The 19540-nt window shown below is 45.5% G+C and overlaps 2 protein-coding genes across 6 annotated transcripts in view; one reads left to right on the top strand and one right to left on the bottom strand.

Moving 5' to 3' along the window:
• The first annotated feature begins 1 nt into the window (after nt 1).
• LYRM1 (LYR motif containing 1) lies at nt 2–10631 on the top strand. 3 transcript variants are annotated; one of them, XM_026704275.2, is made up of 4 exons: nt 2–180; nt 7032–7190; nt 8757–8849; nt 10280–10631. In XM_026704275.2, the coding sequence occupies exons 2-4, from the start codon at nt 7032–7034 to the stop codon at nt 10394–10396; spliced, it is 369 nt and encodes a 122-aa protein (XP_026560060.1). In that variant the 5' UTR covers nt 2–180; the 3' UTR covers nt 10397–10631. The 3 variants fall into 3 exon arrangements, with proteins under 3 accessions (XP_026560060.1, XP_026560061.1, XP_087798186.1); XM_026704276.2 differs by having other exon boundaries at nt 42–180; nt 6991–7190; XM_087942060.1 differs by lacking the exon at nt 2–180 and adding an exon at nt 240–373 and having other exon boundaries at nt 6991–7190.
• A 1845-nt stretch (nt 10632–12476) lies between these two features.
• The window catches only part of DNAH3 (dynein axonemal heavy chain 3), a 72151-nt gene continuing 65087 nt past the window's right edge, over nt 12477–19540 (bottom strand). For all 3 annotated transcript variants that reach the window (XM_087912714.1, XM_087912715.1, XM_026704594.2), the window contains 4 exons: nt 18809–18951; nt 17640–17844; nt 15690–15827; nt 12477–13318 (listed from right to left, as the gene is read on the bottom strand). In XM_087912714.1, the coding sequence (XP_087768840.1) occupies nt 12965–13318; nt 15690–15827; nt 17640–17844; nt 18809–18951 (840 nt within the window). In that variant the 3' untranslated portion in view covers nt 12477–12964. The remainder of the gene's footprint in view (nt 13319–15689; nt 15828–17639; nt 17845–18808; nt 18952–19540) is intronic.

The raw sequence follows: 19540 nt of genomic DNA, 5'->3' as shown, positions 1-19540 counted from the left end.
CCTTGGCGGAGAGAGGGAGGGAGTCAGCTGGCGGCGCGGGTGACGTAGGACGCGCTCCTTTTACGCGCGCGCACTCGCTTGACGCCGCACGCAGCGTAAGGGCACTTTGAGGCTTTGGGGGCTCTTCTTTTTTTTTTCTTTCACCCCCACCCCCTCCCCTCGTTTTCGTCGTCTGCGGAGGTGAGTGAGGAAGAATATTTATGTTGGGGAGAGCGGGGGGGGAGAACTGTACCCTCCGGGTCCAAATGTGTGTGTGTGTTGAGAACAAAAGTGCTAGTTCTGCAGGTGAATCCCAAAAGGTGAATGGGGACGAGCGAGGAGCGTCTGTCCCAAAGACGAAGAGAACATCCCGAAAACAGGAGGCACGGCAGAGGTGACCCCCCCCCCCACCCCGCTTCTATATTGGTATCGCCCACACGGCTCTTAAGTTGGACAGAGCAGCAGCAGCAGCAGCAGGGCATGCGTTTATTTTTGCCCTCTCCGATAGGGGGCGCTACAGGGTGGCAAGATGGCGTCATTCTTGTCAATGAAACCTGAACCAAACTAGGACCCATTTGTGGTCCCTGCTGGAAGCATTCATGAGTTTCCTTGGCAACAAGATTTTATTTTAATTTATTTTAGGTAGGTAGGTAGGTAGGTAGATGGTAATGATAGATGATAGATGGATGGATGAATGGGTGGATTTAGGTAGGTAGATTAGAGAGAGAGAGAGAGAGAGGTATAGATAGATAGATAGATAGATAGATAGATAGATAGATAGATAGATAGATAGAGACAGGTGATAGAGAGAGGGGGGCTGTAGATAGAGAGAGGTGTAGATAGATAGATAGACAGACAGACAGAGATAGGTGATAGATAGATAGACAGACAGGTGATAGAGGTATAGATAGAGGGAGGGAGAGAGGTGTAGATAGACAGACAGACAGACAGAGCTAGGTGATAGATAGACAGACAGAGAAAGAGAGAGAGATAGGTGTAGATAGATAGATAGACAGACAGACAGACAGAGATAGGGGATGGATGGATGGATGGATGGATGGATGGATGGATAGATAGATAGATAGATAGATAGATAGATAGATAGATAGATAGATAGATAGATAGATAGATAGATAGGCTGCTTACCCTGGAGGAGGAGTGTTCGAGTTGGGGGGTGGGGCCTCAATGCAGGGGTGGGGCCTGAAGACTAAGTTGTGGGGCTACAGTCTGCTGAAGGTTGAATCTAAATCCCTGGTAGAAGCCTTTAAACGGGTTTTATTTCGTCATAAAAGAAAACAGATACAGGTTATATATAAAATGAAGTTTGTATATTCTCCTCTGACCCACCCAAATAGTGACAACTATCATTGTAGAAAGAGACCCGAATTCATCACGTATGGTACAGTTAAGTGAATTATTATAAAAGCCAGTTCTTTCTTTTGGAAAAAAACCCTGCCCTTTAGATAGTATTTTTCAAAAACTCACTGATGTCCTTTATTTGGGACATCTAATTTCTCCCCTTGGTACTGTTTAATGCACAGTCTTTCGCACTTGTAGGAAAAAAAACAGACATTGAGTTGTCTTTTTAAAATAAATGTACATACCTTTGTTCAAATACACATTTTGTTTAATTTTCCTTTGTAAAACAATGTTTTTGTATCCTTACGAAACTGCTTCAGATTTTCCCCTTTTCCAGGTTTGTTCTTTTATTTTTTTCCCCAAGAAAATACAGCCATTGTATCTAGAGGAACCCAAAACTGCAGAGTATGAGATTCTATAAGCATATAATAAAGTTTATTAATCTTCCAAGCTGGTACCAGATGTTGATTGGCTGCAGCCAGTCATTCATAGACAGACACCGTGTTAATCAATGCCTTAATGAAATTATACAAAAGCAGCAATTTAGAACCCAGGAGTCTGAAAGGCATTGCATTCAATTCACGCAAGAGTCCACCCACGTGTTTGCCTCAAAAAATGGTCTAGACTTTGAAGAAACAACCCACGTTCAAAGAACTGTATTACTGGCTGTGGCTTTCTGGCTACAGCCCACAAACCACCAATAGTTGTATAGTTCTTCAGTGGGCTCAGTTGCCCTCAATCAAAGCCGTAGGTAGCAGGGAGGAACAGCGCATGAAATCATCAAACATGAACTCCTTGAGAGAGTGGGGAAAAAACTGGAGGCATATTGCTCGGTTTTACTCATCTTTTTTTTTTAATTTGGCTACAGTATAACTCCATCAGCACATCATGAATTTTATGGCTGGAGGCGGTCACAAATTCAGGGAGGTTTTTTTAGTATCCCATATGGGGCATTGGATACAAACTGTTTCATTTCTTTAAGAGAAACTCAGTCCAAATATCTCACCTACAGTAACTTGGAACGGCTCTGGGGATTTTCCCCACTCCAAAAAAAGAAAAAAGACCTTTATTATTTGTGTAAAGAAGATTTCCTCTAAAGCTGGAATGGAAGCCAAAAGATGAATAAGAAATGTGTGTGAGGGGTTATTTACGTTGAGTGATGTGTTCTGGGAACACCTCTTTGCCTTGACAGACGAGGGCAGTTTGGTTGGCTCAAAGAGGAAACTAAGAAGTTTCAAGAAAGATTTTACGGTCCTGAAACTAAATTAGGGGGAATCAATTTAAGCTGATGGGGAAGAGCAGCGTGGGGGGGGGGGAGCAGGGGGCTCCAACCTTTTGGATCCCAGGGACCGGTTCCATGGAGAAAGTTTTCTTCCACGGACCGAAGGGGCTGTGGTTTTTGCATGCTGCCTGCATCCCGCAAACGGGGCTTCGCTTGTTTATGTGGCCCAGTTGCTGGCATGCCACAGACCAGTATCGGTCCACCGACCAGGAGTTGGGGATTCCTGGACTAGAGCAGCATTCCCCAAATTCGGCCAGTTTACAACGTGTGGACTTCCAATTCCCAGAAATCCCCAGACAGTGCTTGTCCGCACATCGTAAAGTCGGCAAAGTTGAGAAACACCGGATTTAGAGTCTGTGGAGATTCTCCGTCCTCCAACTCATGGTGATCCCAAAGGTGCCTTTTTTTTTTTTTCAAGAGGCAATTGGGCTTTCTGGTTTTCCTTTTGAAGACGTTTCACTTCTCCTCCAAGAAGCTTGTTCAGTTCCGACTGGGTGGCAGGGAATCGATTCAGAGCTGAAGAACCTTCTTGGAGGAGAAATGAAATGCCTACGAAGAAAAACCAGAAAGGCCAAATTGCCTCTTGAAAAAAGCACCTTTGGGACTGGATTTACAGCATTAACCTATTATGAGCTTTTTCTTGGGAGAAAAGAAATATATATTGTCTTGTGGCATCAAGGAAGAAGAATAAACCCTGGTGGTTTTTGAAAACGCGCATCTGAGAAAAAAGCAGCAGTGAACTTTTTTTTTTTTACCACGGTTCTTAAGTGAATCTGTGCGGTTGTTAACGCAAATCCAGCTTCCCCGTTGGTTTTGTTTGTCAAGCCCTCTGTGAAGATTGCAGATGGCAATCCCGTGACTCTGAGAAATTGCAACCGTCGTATAAATACCTGCCAGTTGCGAAGAATCCAAATTTTGATAATATGAGCATGTGGATGGTACGATGGTCATAAGTATAGGGACCAGTTGTAAGTTATTTTTTCAGCATTGTTGTCATTTTGAACCATCATTAAATGAATGGTTGTAAGTCAAGGACTACATGTAATCTCCTCTTGCTCCCTGTGCTAATATGCCAGTTTACCCATTCTCCAAGACAAAAAAAGTCAGAATTTTCCTTCCAGAGTGAAGTTAGCCTTTCAAGTCTTCTCACTCATCAATGTCATAGGAACTTTTTTTAAAAAATAAAAAGTTTTATTTCAGTTTTCCACATTTTAAAAACATCTTTTAGTGAACAACATGGTTCTAGGTTTTCACATTTCCATACAAACATGACTTTGATTACATATTCATCTTTCACATTTAGTTTCATATCATTATTTTACATATTTTCTATTCATTTTCTCAAATACTTTGAGAAAATACTCAAGCTTATTTTGTAAATTTTCAATTCATATCTTAACCTATTTCTTTTAACGTTAAATAATTCTCATATCTTCATATTCGTTGTGCTTTATACTTTTCTGTCAGGTTTGTAATCTCAATGCATATTCTGATTTCATTATTTCAAAAATTCCATCTCAATTCAAACATTTCAAAAAAGTTTCCCTCACAATTACCCGAGTGTCCCACCCCTATACCTTATATATCAGTTCGCCTTTAGGTCCCAATAATCATTTTAACTTTTAAATTATCACCTTAAAAGTTAACAATAATCTTATACATAGGAACTTATGTATACCCTAACTGGCCCTGCAGTGGCTCTCGAATCACTTTTGAGGGATGAATCCGGCCAAATGAGATTTCTTTTCTGCAGCTAAATGCACCATCCCATTAAAACACACACACACACACATACAACCATTTGTCACCTTTCCCAGCTGCAGAACAATTGGGGGTCATTACTTCAGCTAAATGTTATAATTTAGTTCTGAAGACAACAAAATGGGTTGCATTTTCAAACTGAGCGGACATGAAGATTGGGCACCTGGTTTGTTCTTCTCCCACCCTGACAATATAATTCTTCTGGGCAGGATTGAGGAGGGATAAAGAGGCAGCTATCAAGATATCCTTGGTGGTAGGGATTTTTTTTCCCCTAAAGTGGCTTGCTCTCTTTGTTAAACCCAGCTGAGATGGCTCCTGTGGCTTTTAAGATGCTTTTTGCAGGAGAACCGGTACAATAAATGTTATTGAATTGAGAACTGAATTTGAAATTCATCAATTGTTAAAAGAAGAAAACGCCAGTGCTGGTTGGTTTTTAACAATTTAAACTATAATGTGCTTTATTGGCCTTAGCTTAATAAATTATTACATTTATAAATATGATTATAAATATGATAGAAAGACTGACCTGTCTGATACATAGATATAGAAAGAGAGAAAAATGAGGGAGAGAGAAGAGAGAGAGAGAGGTAGCAGGAGGTAGAGAGAAAGAGAGAGAGGTAACAGGAGTGTGAGAGAGAGGTAACAAGGTAAAGAGAAGAGAGAGGTAACAAGGTAGAGAGAGAGAAGAGGTAGATAGAGAGAGGAGAGAGAGGTAACAGGAGGTAGAGAGAAAGAGAGGAGAGAGAGAGAGAGATAACGAGGTAGAGAGAGAGAGAGAGTGAGTTAGATGATAGAGAAGGACAGACACACAGATCGATCCATCTTCTGTGTCCGGAGCCAAATGCAATTTATTTACTAAAAAAGTGTTAAAAAATGATTTAGCATATGACCCGGCGAAACTTTTGCCAATTGTTCCCTAACGGGCCATCAATAATTTATCTTGAGAACACTAAGAAAGAGAGCATTGTGCTCATCTGCTGCAGAAGTGAAATCATGAACAATGAAACCACAATATTTCGTTTCACAAGAATGCTTTGCCGTGGCAAGCTCAGCGGTCCTGCACAACAGACGATGCTTTTGTTCGCCGAGAAAAAAGATAGATTTTTATCCAGCATTTTTTGAGTGAGGCTTGCTTTCTGCCTGCGTCTATGCTAGCTTGGACCCGCCATGCCTTGGGTGCAAGCAGAAAGCATGTTTTAAGCATTGGCCTCTAACAAGATGGTCTCCTCCATAGTTTTCACCATCAATTCTCACAATCGCTCCGAGGGAAGACAGAAGCTGATAAGAGGTATTCCTTGACTTACGACCACAGTTGAGCCCGAAATTTCCCTTGCTGAGCAAGACAGTTGTTAAGTGAATTTTGAAGCATCCCCATGAATTTGGACACTTGGCATCTGCCTCGTATTTATGACAATCCCCATTTGCGACCTTCTGACAAGCAAAGTCCATGAGGAAGCCAGATTCCCTTAACAACTGGGTAACTAACTTAACAAGTGCAGTAATTCACTTAACAACTGTGGCAAGAAAGGTTATAAAATGAGGCAAAACTCACTTAAAATGGACACTGCACGAGTCAAAAAGAGGGCTGTGAAAATATTTACAGACCCCTCACATCCCAGACATAAACTGTTTCAACTCCTACCCTCAAAACAACGCTATAGAGCACTGCACACCGGAACAACTAGGCACAAGGACAGTTTTTCTGCGAATGCCATCACTCTGCTAAACAAATAATTCCCTCAACACTGTCCAACTATTTACAAAGTCTGCACTATTATTACTATTAATCTTCTCATCACTCCTTATCGCCCATCCCCTCCCACCTGGGACTGTAGGACTGTAACTTTGTTGCTTGTATCCTAACAATTTTTAATGACTGTTTCCTAGTATGATTAGATTGCTTATTGCACTCTATGAGTATCACTAAGTGTTGTACCTTATGATTCTTGATGAATGTATTTTATTTTTTCTTTATGTACACTGAGAGCATTTGTACCAAGACAAATACCTTGTGTGTCCAATCACACTTGGCCAATAAAGTATTCTATTCTATTCTATTCTACTCTGTTCTGTTCTATTCTATTCTATTCTATTCTATTCTATTCTATTCTATTCTATTCTATTCACGTCTTGCTTAGCCACAGAAATTTCGGGTTCAATTGTGATCATTAAATCGAGGACTACCTGTTTTGAAGTTTGCACTGATACATAGATCAACCAAATCTAATTCTGTGTAAATCACTGTCCTCAACTCTGTGATGATAATTGGTTTTTTTCCCCCTTTTTTTTATCGTTCCCCTTCTCAACATCCTGCTTTCGATTCTTGTGGCATAATTATCTTTAAGGAAGGAGACTGGGCATATTTTCACATATGCTGATATCAGCTGGATATTTTCTTGCCTTAAATTTAGCGCATGTAAAAGTAGCTACTACCCACACTTGGCAGATAATTATAGGGTGGTTTTTTTGGGGGGGGAGGTGTTTCCTTTCCATTTTTGCCGTTTCTTTCCATGTTTCCCGAATGGAGCCAAGGAAAATATTTGAAAACGAATTGAGCAAAATGTGGAAATATTCCATCTGTTTGAAAGCCCTTTGTTTTTTTTTCACAGCTCCAAATTGCTCACCCAGGGATCCTCTCTCCTTTCTCCAGATGACATCAGTCGCTCGTCAGGAAGTCCTTGGCCTTTACCGCAAAATATTTCGAATAGCCAAAACATGGCAGTCAGCATCTGGGCAGATGAAAGAGACGGAGAAAGAGAAACAGTACATTATCAGCGAAGCTAAAACGTTGTTCCGAAAAAATCGAACTGTGAGTTAGCATTTGGTCTGGAGGGGTGGGGTTTTTTGGGGGTATCAGTGGGATTTGGGGGATAGGGGGTATCCAGGGAGATGAGAAGGAGTGTTGCAGTGGCCTAGCGGTGGAGCTCTCGTCTCACAATCAGGAGGCTGTGAGTTTGATCCTAGGTGTAGAGGCAGATATTTCTCTCTCTGGGTACACGGAGAATATATCTGCCGAACAAGACTCTTCACTGGCAACTGGAAGGGCATCCGGCCAGTAAACACCCCATTAGCTCCGTTCAGTTGCACGGACTCCACCCCACAAGGAATTATGGGGTCATTAAACAAAGATGATGAGGATACCTCTTTCTCTATTTTGGTTCTGTTTCCTGAGTGACAAAAGTGTTGCTTTGTGGGACAAATCGACCAAAGGTCCCACAGATCCAGCTTTTTATTCACTGAAGACTGGAGAAGAAGAGGTGGCTCCAGGAGGGTATCTAAGAAGCTTCAGTTGGTGCAAACAGCGGGCAGGGAGAATATCAACTGCCACATATTTGAAGGATCAGGTCATGTCAGGCTCTTGATGGCTGCATTGGTGACTAACCCTAACACAATGCAGAGGGATGGTTTTTAACCTTTAGAGCCCTAAATATCCACAGCCCTGCCTGTGTGTGTGGTTCAAACATTGTACTAAGCCAAGGTAAGCCTATATATGGCGCGCCGAAGGCCATCACCTCAGACCCATCAAGATTCAAAGGAACAGGGTGATAAACTATCAGCGATCAGCTCCTGCGTTATCACCGAAAAGACCTTCCAATTTGCAGGGTTTAAAAAAAGAGGCAGCAAAGAAAGAAATGAGGGAAGGTTCCATCTTTTATGTAATTGGAGGTAGATGGGTTGGAGGTGGGATAGTTCAGAGGCTGTAATTCTTTAAACACCTCCCCCGTTGTCGTCTTCTCAATATATTTAGCAAAAGACTGTGAAGATCACAATTGGAAAAGGGTTATGTCTGATTTTGGCAGAAGTTGTTTGTAGCTAGCCACCTTTCTTTTCCTTCCTTCCTTCCTTCCTTCCTTCCTTCCTTCCTTCCTTCCTTCCTTCCTCCCTCTCTCATTCACTGTCAATATTCTTCCTCCCTTTCCTTCCTTCCTTCCTCCCTCCTTTTCATTCTTCCTCCCTCTCCTTCCTTCCCTCCTTCCTTCCTTTTCTCTCATTCACTCTCTTTCTCCTTCTTCCCTTCCTCCTTTCCTTCCTTTCCTCTAATTCATTCATTATTCTTCCTTCCTTCTCTTTCATTATCAATATTCTTTTTCCTTCCCTCCCTTTCTTCTCATCCACTCTCTTTAGTTTTCCTTCCTTCCTTCCCCCTCCTTCCTTCTCATTATTCTTCCTCCCTCCCTCTCCCTTCTTTCTATCCATCCATTCATTCTTCCAGGAAGATCAAGGTCTTTCCTTTGAATGTCATTCAGGGATAGGGGGGGAATTCACAAGGTAATTTGGGGAAAAAAGTTCTAACTTACCTGTCCGTCCTTTAGAAGCCTTGCACTTTCTGTTCTAACTTTCCTTTTCTTTTTTTCTGTATTGTTTGCAAGACCAGCTAGCAGATCCTGAGCAGATTAAACAATGCGTGGAAGAGTGCAAGGCGAGAATAGAGCTAGGACTTCATTATCACAATCCGTATCCAAGGCCGGTAAGTAGGAATCAGCTGTTGGATAGGAATCTGTCCATTCTCAGCCAGGGAGGACTGGAGGGCCAGGGACCACCCAGGGACCACGGTGGGCCAGGGACCACCCAGGGACCACCCAGGGACCACCGGTGGGCCAGGGACCACCCAGGTGGGCCCAGGGACCACCGGTGGGCCAGGGACCACCCAGGTGGGCCCAGGGACCACCAGTGGGCCAGGGACCACCCAGGGACCACCGGTGGGCCAGGGACCACCCAGGTGGGCCCAGGGACCACCGGTGGGCCAGGGACCACCCAGGGACCACCGGTGGGCCAGGGACCACCCAGGTGGGCCCAGGGACCACCGGTGGGCCAGGGACCACCCAGGGACCACCGGTGGGCCAGGGACCACCCAGCGACCACCGGTGGGCCCAGGGACCACCGGTGGGCCAGGGACCACCCAGGTGGGCCCAGGGACCACCGGTGGGCCAGGGACCACCCAGGTGGGCCCAGGGACCACCGGTGGGCCAGGGACCACCCAGGGACCACTGGTGGGCCCAGGGACCACCCAGGGACCACCGGTGGGCCAGGGACCACCCAGGGACCACCGGTGACCCAGGGACCACCAGTGGGCCAGGGACCACCCAGGGACCACCGGTGGGCCCAGGGACCACCCATGGGCCAGGCACCATCCAGGGACCACCGGTGGGCCCAGGGACCACCAGGGACCACTGGTGGCCCAGGGACCACCGGTGGGCCAGGGACCACCCAGGTGGGCCCAGGGACCACCGGTGGGCCAGGGACCACCCAGGGACCACTGGTGGGCCCAGGGACCACCCAGGGACCACCGGTGGGCCAGGGACCACCCAGGGACCACCGGTGACCCAGGGACCACCAGTGGGCCAGGGACCACCCAGGGACCACCGGTGGGCCCAGGGACCACCCATGGGCCAGGCACCATCCAGGGACCACCGGTGGGCCCAGGGACCACCCAGGGACCACTGGTGGCCCAGGGACCACCGGTGGGCCAGGGACCACCCAGGGGCCACCGGTGGGCCCAGGGGCCACCGGTGGGCCCAGGGACCACCCAGGTGGGCCCAGGGACCACCGGTGGGCCAGGGACCACCCAGGGACCACCGGTGGGCCAGGGACCACCCAGGGACCACCGGTGGGCCAGGGACCACCCAGGGACCACCGGTGGGCCAGGGACCACCCAGGTGGGCCCAGGGACCACCGGTGGGCAAGTCTAAGGGCTATTGCAATGGTTACCTTGCTTTCTATTTCTTGTCTTTTTCCTTTCTTACTGCCTTGTTAGTTTGTGTTAGCTTTTACCTTCTTGTTTAAAATGAAAGTTTCATTGAAAAAAAAAAAAATTAAACACGGTATCTGAAAAAGGCCTGGATGTTTTTGCAGAGTCTTTTTTTAAAAGCAGTTTTCCTTTTCTTCTTACCGTAACAGATTCATTTGCCACCCATGGGCCTCGCACTGCCACGAGCCCGGGCTTTTCGACACCAGGAGAAGCTAAGGAAGATCTCTAAACCCGTTTATTTGAAATCTCAGGATGAAATTTCATAGCCCCTGATCCAGCTGCAGGTTGATATTGTCTTAAGACTACCTGACCGATGCACTTGGCATGCATGACTCCAGGTGAAAAGGAAATTGGTACGGTTACCACCGGGTGATTTTTTGTTTTGTTTCCAAGGTCGGGAATCCACTTGGTCCCAAGGAGAGATGACAAGGAGGCGCTAAACCTGCCTTGTGTGAAAGAAAGCAGCATTGTGGGAAAATAAAAATATGTGGTAGAAAAAGATCAAGGTTCGATCAGTTTTTATGTTCTACTTGTGTACTGTTGTGGTTTGCCGACCGAAGGTGTGGAAGGTTGAAGTCTCGGAGAGGGAGGACTCAGGTGAGGGGCCTGAGTGGGATGCAGAAATGGGGCCAGGACCATCCAGGGAGCAGAGTGCTGCCTTCGGAGATTGTGGAGGCTGGCAGTAGTGAGGAAGAGTTCCCCGAGGAGCCTGTGCCCAGGGTGTGTGCACGCAGGGCTGCTTGAAGGAAAGAGCAGCTGCAGCAGCACGGGCGACTCGGGAGTAAGGCTGCAAGGCAATGGCCCCTCCCTTCAGGGATAAAAGCCAGTTGAGAAACTGGAGCTCTTTGCAGGAAGCAAAGAAGTTTTTGCACTCAAGCCTTGTGGATGTTTGGAATATCTTTGCGTTTGGAGACTCTTTGTGTTTGAAATGTTTCTTAGTAACTTTATCCAGTGTTCTTGGCAGCCTTGCACAACCTTGGCAAGGCTCATTCTTATCAGAGAAAATGAGTTTGAAACATCCTTTTAACCGGGAAGGAACGGAATTCTTAAAGAATCATTAAAAGGTTTTGCTGCTGCCTCTGTTTTGTGTTTGTTTCCTTGGAACAAGGTTTGGGTCAGAACAGGTACATATCCTCAGGTGTTATTGATATTCCTACAGTGTCCTCACTTAATGACCAAACTCTAAAATTCAAAGTTACGTTTCATCCCCCAAAAGATACAGGTAGATCACAAGTGCCCCAAATTTATGTTGTTAAGTGAGACATTTGTTACACGGGTTTTGGTCCATTTTAATTTTCTACCTAACAGTTGTTCAGTGAATCATTGCAGTTATTAAGTTGGTAACATGGTTGTTAAATGAATCTGGCTTCCCCATTGACCTGTAAAAGGCAACCACATGACCCTGGGATGCTGCAATGGTCATAAGTACGAACCAGTTGCCAAGCATCCAAATTTTGATCACATGACCATGGGGTACTGAAAAAAGTGACCATTTTTTCACACATATGACCACTGCAGCCCTCCCCCGGGATCACATGATTTACCTTCAGATGCTTGACAACTGACTCACATTCACGACGGTAGCAGTGTCACGTGATCCCCTTTTGAGACCTCCCAACAAGCAAAGTCCATGGGGAAACCAGATTCACTTAACAACCATGTTACCAGCTGAACAACTGCAGCGATTCCCTTAACAACAATGGCAAGAAAAATGGGACAAGCCTCACTTAACAAATGTCTCGCTTACCAACAGAAGTCTTGGTCTCAATTGTGGTCGTTAAGTCGAGGACTGCCTATAGAGTCATTAGTACTGAAATCTAAACACATTCAGTGGTAAACAAACTGACGTTTGGTTTTGGCCTTAACCACACTTGCTGTCTGTCCATGGCAGAGGTGGGTCTTCAGCCGGTTCTGACCAGTTTTGGAGAACCGGAACTGGAAGTTTTTGAGTCGTTCGGAGAACCGGCCAATCCCACCTCTGACTGGCCCCGCCAACCCCATCCCTTTTCCGCCTCCCCTTGAGTCCCAGCTGAGCGGCTGGATCTCCTTTGGTTGCCCTGCACAGGAGAACGGAGCTGGAAAGCAGGTTAGTGGGGTGGGGAGGGAATGGGGATTTTGCAGTATCCTTCCCCTGCCACGCCCACCAAGCCACGCCCACCATGCCACGCCCACAGAACCGGTAGTAAAGATATTTGAATCCCACCACTGGCAAAGGGCAGGAGCCACCATCAACCCAGAAAGAGTCTAACATTCCTAGGTTAAGATACAGATTATCCTTCAGTGATGCTGGGCCCGTCTGACTTCTCTGCCCAATGGTATCAAAAACTGTTCAAATCCCCTGCTGGGTATATATACAGAGAGAGAAGGTGAACAAACAGGGGCAATATTCCAGATTCACCCATTGGATTCAGCACACACACACACACACACACACACACACACACACACACCCCTGATGCACACATAGCTCCCATTAGGGACATCTTAAAGACAAATGCACTTTTTCCTCCAGCAGGCTCAGAAAGGAGCCGAGAAACAGCTGTGCAATCCTGGGAAAAGATGTGGCTGCCTTCAAGGGTTCCTGGCAGACCTCTGACCAACCCCACCCCCGCCCGCTTTCGCCCTTCAAATCTGGATCTCGACCCAGAGCTCCGTCATTGGCAAAGCTTGCCTTCATTCCCCAACTCTGCAATTATGCAGCCAGAGGACAAACTCTGGGTCTTTTATAAGAGGCCTTTGACGACTGCGGGTTTTCATTCCAACGAGGGCCAAAGCTTACGTCCTTTTAATGGGAAGGCGCGGGAATAACATAACCTGCGCTTTGCGCGTACAGTTCAGTCGTCTAACTGGCAAAGGGCTGCCACCCCCCGGTTGATCCAGTGCTTCTGGGGAAGGTCCGAAGGGAGTTCGATGGAGAGGACGTAGTTGGTGGAGTGGCCGGTGGTGGACAGGATGCCTCTCCTGGCGCTGGTTTTGTAGACGGGGCACAAGTAGATCCGCTCATGCAAAAATTTGCTGCTCTCTCCGGGCTTCAGCCAAATGATGGGCAAGGCGTCGTAAAGGATTTTGGGGAAGGATTCGCCGATCTGCATCTCTACCCTGTCCCATCGGGCTCCTTCCAGAAAGAGGCCTTTGACATAGGCGCCGTCTTCGGGCGTCTGCTCCATGGAGTGCTCCTTCCCCATCACCTACGAGGATGAACAGACGGGACGAGAAGGGAGGAATAACGGGTCAGCCCACGTTCCGTTGAAGGAGTTGGGTTTGCGGGTTCACAGGCTGCACTAAAGCCTTGGCTTACTGCCTGTGTAAAGCCCGTTCCTGGGATTGAGATAACAGGATTACAGCTCTGGCTGTCAACTTTCAGAAGGCCGAGACGGTGGGTGGGGAGCTCACCGAGGGGAGGGCACAGCGTCAGAAAGGGATCTTGATGGAGGAAAATATTTGCAGTTCAGGGTTGAACTATGGGGTCCTTGGTGGTCTCTGAGCCTGGTTGTTTTCCTACAGATGTTTCATTACCCAACTAGATAACATCATCCGTGCTAGGAGCAGGGGTGGCATTCTACCGTTTCAGACTGGTTTGAGCGAACTGGTAGCTCCGAAGATCAAGGTATTTCTCTTTTTTTCCCTTTTTCCCACCGATCAGCTGTTTTCCGAAGATCAGCTGTTCTGCGTGATTTAGATCAGCTAGAAAGCAGGAAATGTTGGGTTTCTTGCTCTCCAGCTAATCTAAATCGCGTGGCACAGCTGATCCCCCTCACTGTTATCTGCCAGGAGGCTTCCTTGAGGCCCAGGAGGCAAAAACTTGGGTGCGCAGGGGTGCTGCGTGTCCCTCCGTGCCCCGTTTTTGCTCCCGGTGGCTTCCTGGAGACCCAGGAGGGGAAAATAAACCACGCCCAGCCAGTCACATGACCATCTGGTCATGCCCACCTAACCACACCCACAGAACCGGTAGTTTAAAAATTTGTGTCCCACCCCTGGCTAGGAGGGTGTGGGGTTTGCTTAAGAGAGGTGATGATGTTACTTAGTTAGGTGATGAAACATCTGCAAGAAAACAAGCTGAGAAGCCGGCAAGGACCCCACAGTCCCTCCTCCTCCTCCATCACACCACAATCCCACTCCCTTCCATCACTGATGATGTCAGCTAGTTGGGTGATGAAACGTCTGCAAGGAAACAAACCAAGCTCTTCTCGCAGACCTTGCCGACTGAAATTCCTTTTTTCCAACAGAATCCAGAAATGCCCCTTTTGCCATCCCATCCCATCGTGAAAACTATTCTCCAATGAAACTAAGCTACTTTATTTTTCCTTTTTGCCCCTTCCACCCAATAAACTCCAATATCTCCATCTGCTCATTATATTTTCTGCTGCAATACTCTCTGGACCTACTTATTTCGAACTCTTTTTGGTGCATTTCCCCCAAGGCTTGTTCTGAGAGCAGAGTTCTCTGAGCCTTTTCTCTCCCTTTTTCTCTCCGGCGTTAATAAATGCCATCCATTATTTAATATTCGGGCGCATGATTATCTCCCAACCCTGAGCGATCAATTAAATCGAAAGGGGGCCCCACGCTGTTTCTAGCCTTGAACAACTCCGAGTGAACTCTATAGAGAAACCCAGCCTCAGAAATCAATATTTCAAGAAAGAAAAGAAAAATATTTCTTTCCCGCCATCCACGTTTTATAGCGGAGATGCTTTGTTGCTGCCTGGTACCCAGTTCTGATGAGTAGATGCATGAGGTCTAGAGATCAAAAGGAGGAGGGGGTGAGGAAAGGAAGGAAGGAAGGAATTCAACTAGAGGGAGGGAGGAAGGAAAGAAGGGAGGGGAGGGGAGGGGAGGGAGGAGAGAAAAGGGGAGAGAGGGAGAGGAAGGAAGGAATTCAGAAGGAAGGGAGGAGAGGAGGACGGGGAAAACAAAATCTGTGATTTTTCTCAGAAGGATCATCGTCTTGTGGCTTTGAACTGCTAAAACCAAAGCCTGCTTTTGTGCTAGTACCGTAGCTACCTGACCCCCAAAGTCTAATTATTTTTGTAGCAAATCTCCAAGACATTATGATGATCATTTCCACCCATTTCCATCAATTTCTACCTCATCTGTTTCTCTGGGAGAGTCAATGATTGAAAATCCACATGAGAACTTGAGCTGTTCCATTAAGCACTGGTCTCTCTTGAGCTTTCGATGTCCTTGTGCCACCACATAAGCTGATGCTCTCTCTCTCTCTCTCTCTCTCTCTCTCTCTTTCTCTTTCTTTCTCTCTCTCATTTTTTCTCATAAATCCTTATGCTTCACCCCCATGCCTTAAGCGCTAGTCCCCTCTCTGCCTTCTTCATTCCTTTGGATTTTAATTTTTTTCCACCTCAAACTACAAAACCAGGCAAAGGATAAGACAATGATGTACCTCACCGCGAAAACCACCATCTTGTTGCCATCAAAATTTCACCTGCACATCCAGCTTTTCTGGAACCAACCTCTGCTTCTCATTAATTCTTGATTGCCGCATTTCGTTTTGTCCCGTAACAATACTTTTTTATAAACGCAATTAAATTAGTTGCATATATACTTTACCTCAAATTCAAATCCGATATGATCTATTGGGATGGTATACTTTCTGGCGTAATTCTGAGAGACGCCCGTCAGGAAAGACTGAGTAAAATAGAAACCAGAGATCCAAAATACATTCGGAGGTCCGTGTTTGATCCATTCCTGAGGTGAATGAGAATTAACAAATATTTTGATGAAATGGAGAGTCAATACGACAAAGCACCATGAATCCAAGGAGGACTTGAATTTCTAATCCTTTGTCTGAAGTGCCAGGTTGTAAGGATTAAGAATAATACCGGTGAGTGAGGACTAACTTGGCAGAAAATTTTGCTGCATTTTCCAAATTGTAACATGTAAAAAAGCCAAGAGGATAAAAACACCAGGAATTCAATTATATTTTTTTCAAAATATTTAATGATGTTTAGGTTATATTACAGCTGCCTAAGAAGGGAGTTCGGCAGACGAAAGGAACCCAACAGACTGAAAACCCATTAGCCAGGATAAATTCAATATACTTCTGGTTAATTAATTCTTGGTGACATTTGATTGTTCTGGCTCTCCCAAAATAACGAAGCATCTAAATCAATCAATTAGGATCGGTTTTCTAAATGAAGCAAACAGCATAAAGTGCCATAATCACTCTAGCAAGGAATACAATCTTTGAAGACCCCACTGGGACATATCATCGTTTAATTAGCATGAGATACCAGGAGGACCATTGTTCAGAAATCAGGGAGAGAAACTGTCAGCCTCTTAGGAAATCTCTGCTCAAGATCTCAATCTTCTTTAGCATCTTCGCCCCTTTAGATCCTAGCTGTATGCAAGCTCATTTAGGACACAGCTGAGTTTCCTTTGCCGAGGTGAATTTTAAAGCAGCGTAGCATAATTGAGAACTTGATATCATCATCAAAATATCTCTTACATGATGGTGTTTCTTTGGAAACATTCTTTATTTTGCTTACCATCCCATCCATGTAGGAATTCTGTATTTATGCCCCTGAAATCTCGTGTGTGTTTCTTTTTAGGTGTTTATTTGAGTTGCATTTGGATTTTAGAATGTTCCTCTTAAAATAGGACAGTGTCTCCTTCTCTAGTATTTGTTCTTGTAATGGAAATGGAAATGACCGTGAGGGACAGGAGGAAGAATCACAGCCTAGGCAACAATCTGATAAATAAAATCTGCAGAAGAAGGAATGGCAGAACCTGGTGATGGGGTTAAAAGAGGGTTCAGCCTAGAATCCCTATGTAGCCATAAGCAAACTAAATCCAATTTTCTTTGAATTCCACTGACCCTGTCTAAACCCAGCTAACCATTAGATGGGAAGGTGCCTGTGCATAGACTTTTAGCAATAAATCAGTTTAATTAGACCAGCATGGATTGATCTGGTCTTTTGTACCTGACAAATCTGAGTCCGAAGAAGGGAGTTTTCAGAAGACTAACAGTAAAGAAGGGAATAGAAACTTTCAGACTCGCAAGATTCTGTAACTTTACAATAAAAGTAGTTTTAGCACTCATGATTGGTGCCTCTTGCCTAGACTACAGATAGTTCTCGACTTACAACCACAACTGAGCCCAAAATTTATGTTGCCAAATGAGACAGTTATTAAGTGAATTTTGCCCCACATTACGACCTTTTCCCCCATAGTTGCCAAGTGAATCACACAGTTGTTAAGTGAATCTGGCTTCCCCATGGACTTTGCAAGTCAGAAGGTCGCAAAAGGGAATCACATGAACCCTGAACCACATCATAAATACAAACCAGTTGCCAAGCGTCCGAATTTTGATCACGTGACCATAGGGATGCTGCAACGGTCGTAAGTGTGAAAAAGTCCCTTTTTCCAGTGCTGTTCTAAGTTTGAACGGTCACTAAACGAACTGTTGTAAGTCAAGGAGGGCTATCTGTATCTCCAAGGGTTGAGTTCTCAACTATATGTGATGACAAAGAGCACCAAATCAACCAACTTTAAGATTACCTGAAAAAAGACCAAACGTGTCACTAAGTCGGTCACGTAACTCCCCAGGGGTTTGAGGGACGGGTAGGATTTGGCTGCCCACATAGCTGGTACTTTGCCCACGATCATGCTGTTGAAAACTTCCTCCAGTTCCGAAGACATCAACACCAGGCCTTTGATGGCTTTGCCCAGGCTTATCAAACTGCTCCGGACCACCTCAGTAAGCCTGATGAAAACAAAACACCCCCGAAATGAGACAACTACTCTGAATTTCAAGCTAGGTTGGGAAGAGGAAGAGAAGAAAGCCGGAACTAATTGCCGTTCTTATTATTTTGCCTGCTCACTCTCCAGGAAAGACAAACAAGTTGGAATGAAAAGGCAGAGAAAGGAAAGGAGGGCAGGTCTTCAGAAGTTAATTGTTGCTTTGGATAAGCTGTTCCTTTCCCCAAACTGCTGAGGTTCCAAATTTGAGGATTACTCCCTAATCCAGCGTTCCTCCACCTTGGCAGCTTGAAGATGTGCGGACTTCAATTCCCAGAATTCCGCAGCCAACTTGAAGATGTGTGGACTTCAATTCCCAGAATTCCCCAGCCAGCTTGAAGATGTGCGGACTTCAATTCCCAGAATTCCGCAGCCAGCTTGAAGATGTGCGGACTTCTATTCCCAGAATTCCCCAGCCAGCATTTGAAGTCCACACACCTTCAGGTTTGCAAAATTGAGAACCACGGCACTAATCCATCATTTCTAAAGGAAAGCAAGCTGAGAAATAATTGGTTGTTGTTAGTTGCGAAGTCGTGTCCAGCTCATCGTGATCCCATGGACAACGTTCCTCCAGGGTTTCCTGTCCTCTGCCATCCCCTGGAGTCCATTTAAGAAATAATTGCATTCTGCTAATAATATAAACCTCGGAAGTCTTCCGGGTAAAGGCACGGCCCAAGTATTGGAGTGACATGAGCATCTTTGTTGATCTCGTGATACGGTTGATTAGCAGCTGGCACATCACAAGCAGCTTTGAGATAACTCTGTACCACTTAGCATCTTATCTGTGGATGGGGAAGTACCATTTTAGGTACCCAAATGCCACCAGACGCATGACCACAATTGCACACACCTGTGCTGATTGTCTGAAATGTCTTAAGACTATGTCTTGAAAGTTGAAGCCCTCCCGTTTATCTAATCCATAATTTTACCTGTTAAACCTGATCAGCTCCTGCCTGAGAACCGTGTTCATGGATTCTTCATACAGCACTGGGTACAATTTCATCACATGTTCGAGGTCAAAATCATCGGGTAGCTTGGAAAGGACATCCTGAGCCAATTCTTCAACCGTCTCCTGAAATTAGGGAACGGAATCATCGAGAAGTGAAATCGCAGGGAAACGGTCAACGCTCTGTTAGTTTTTATTTAATTTTTACATGTTTTTGCATACATTGTTTTTCAGGGTTTTGTGGCAAAAGATTCTGTCAATTTTCGGAGTTTTAATTAACCATCTAGATCAGTGGCCCCCAACCTTCTGGGCACCTGGGACTGGTTCTGTGGAAAGATGTTTTCCCATGGACTGGAGGGGGCATTGTTTTGCGTGCATGTTTCTGGCATGCCACGGCCCAGTGCCGGTCGATGGACCAGGATTGGCTAGATTGCTTTACTTTGGAGACATCTGGATGAGAACCTATTTTTCTCTACAACAGCATATTTATTCATCCATTCATCCATTCCATTTCTACTCCATCACAATCAAAGCACAAAATACTTTGGTCTACAGAAGAGTAATGAATTGTTCGTTCTACATGCAGACTTGTGCTTGAAATATAGAGGTTTTGGGGAGCAGAGTAGCCAAAACCCCCAACATTTGATGCAACCACTTTACTTACCCCTCAAAATTTCTGTTGCTAAGCAAGATAGTTGCTAAGTGAGTTTTGCCT

This window comes from Pseudonaja textilis, chromosome 14 (genome assembly GCF_049901715.1).
Source record: "Pseudonaja textilis isolate UNSWEBS1 chromosome 14, rPseTex1.2, whole genome shotgun sequence".
In the NCBI taxonomy this organism is placed as follows: Eukaryota; Metazoa; Chordata; class Lepidosauria; order Squamata; family Elapidae; genus Pseudonaja; species Pseudonaja textilis.
The sequence above is the reverse complement of the archived record's forward strand: the minus strand, read 5'-3'. Positions and strand labels throughout refer to the sequence as shown.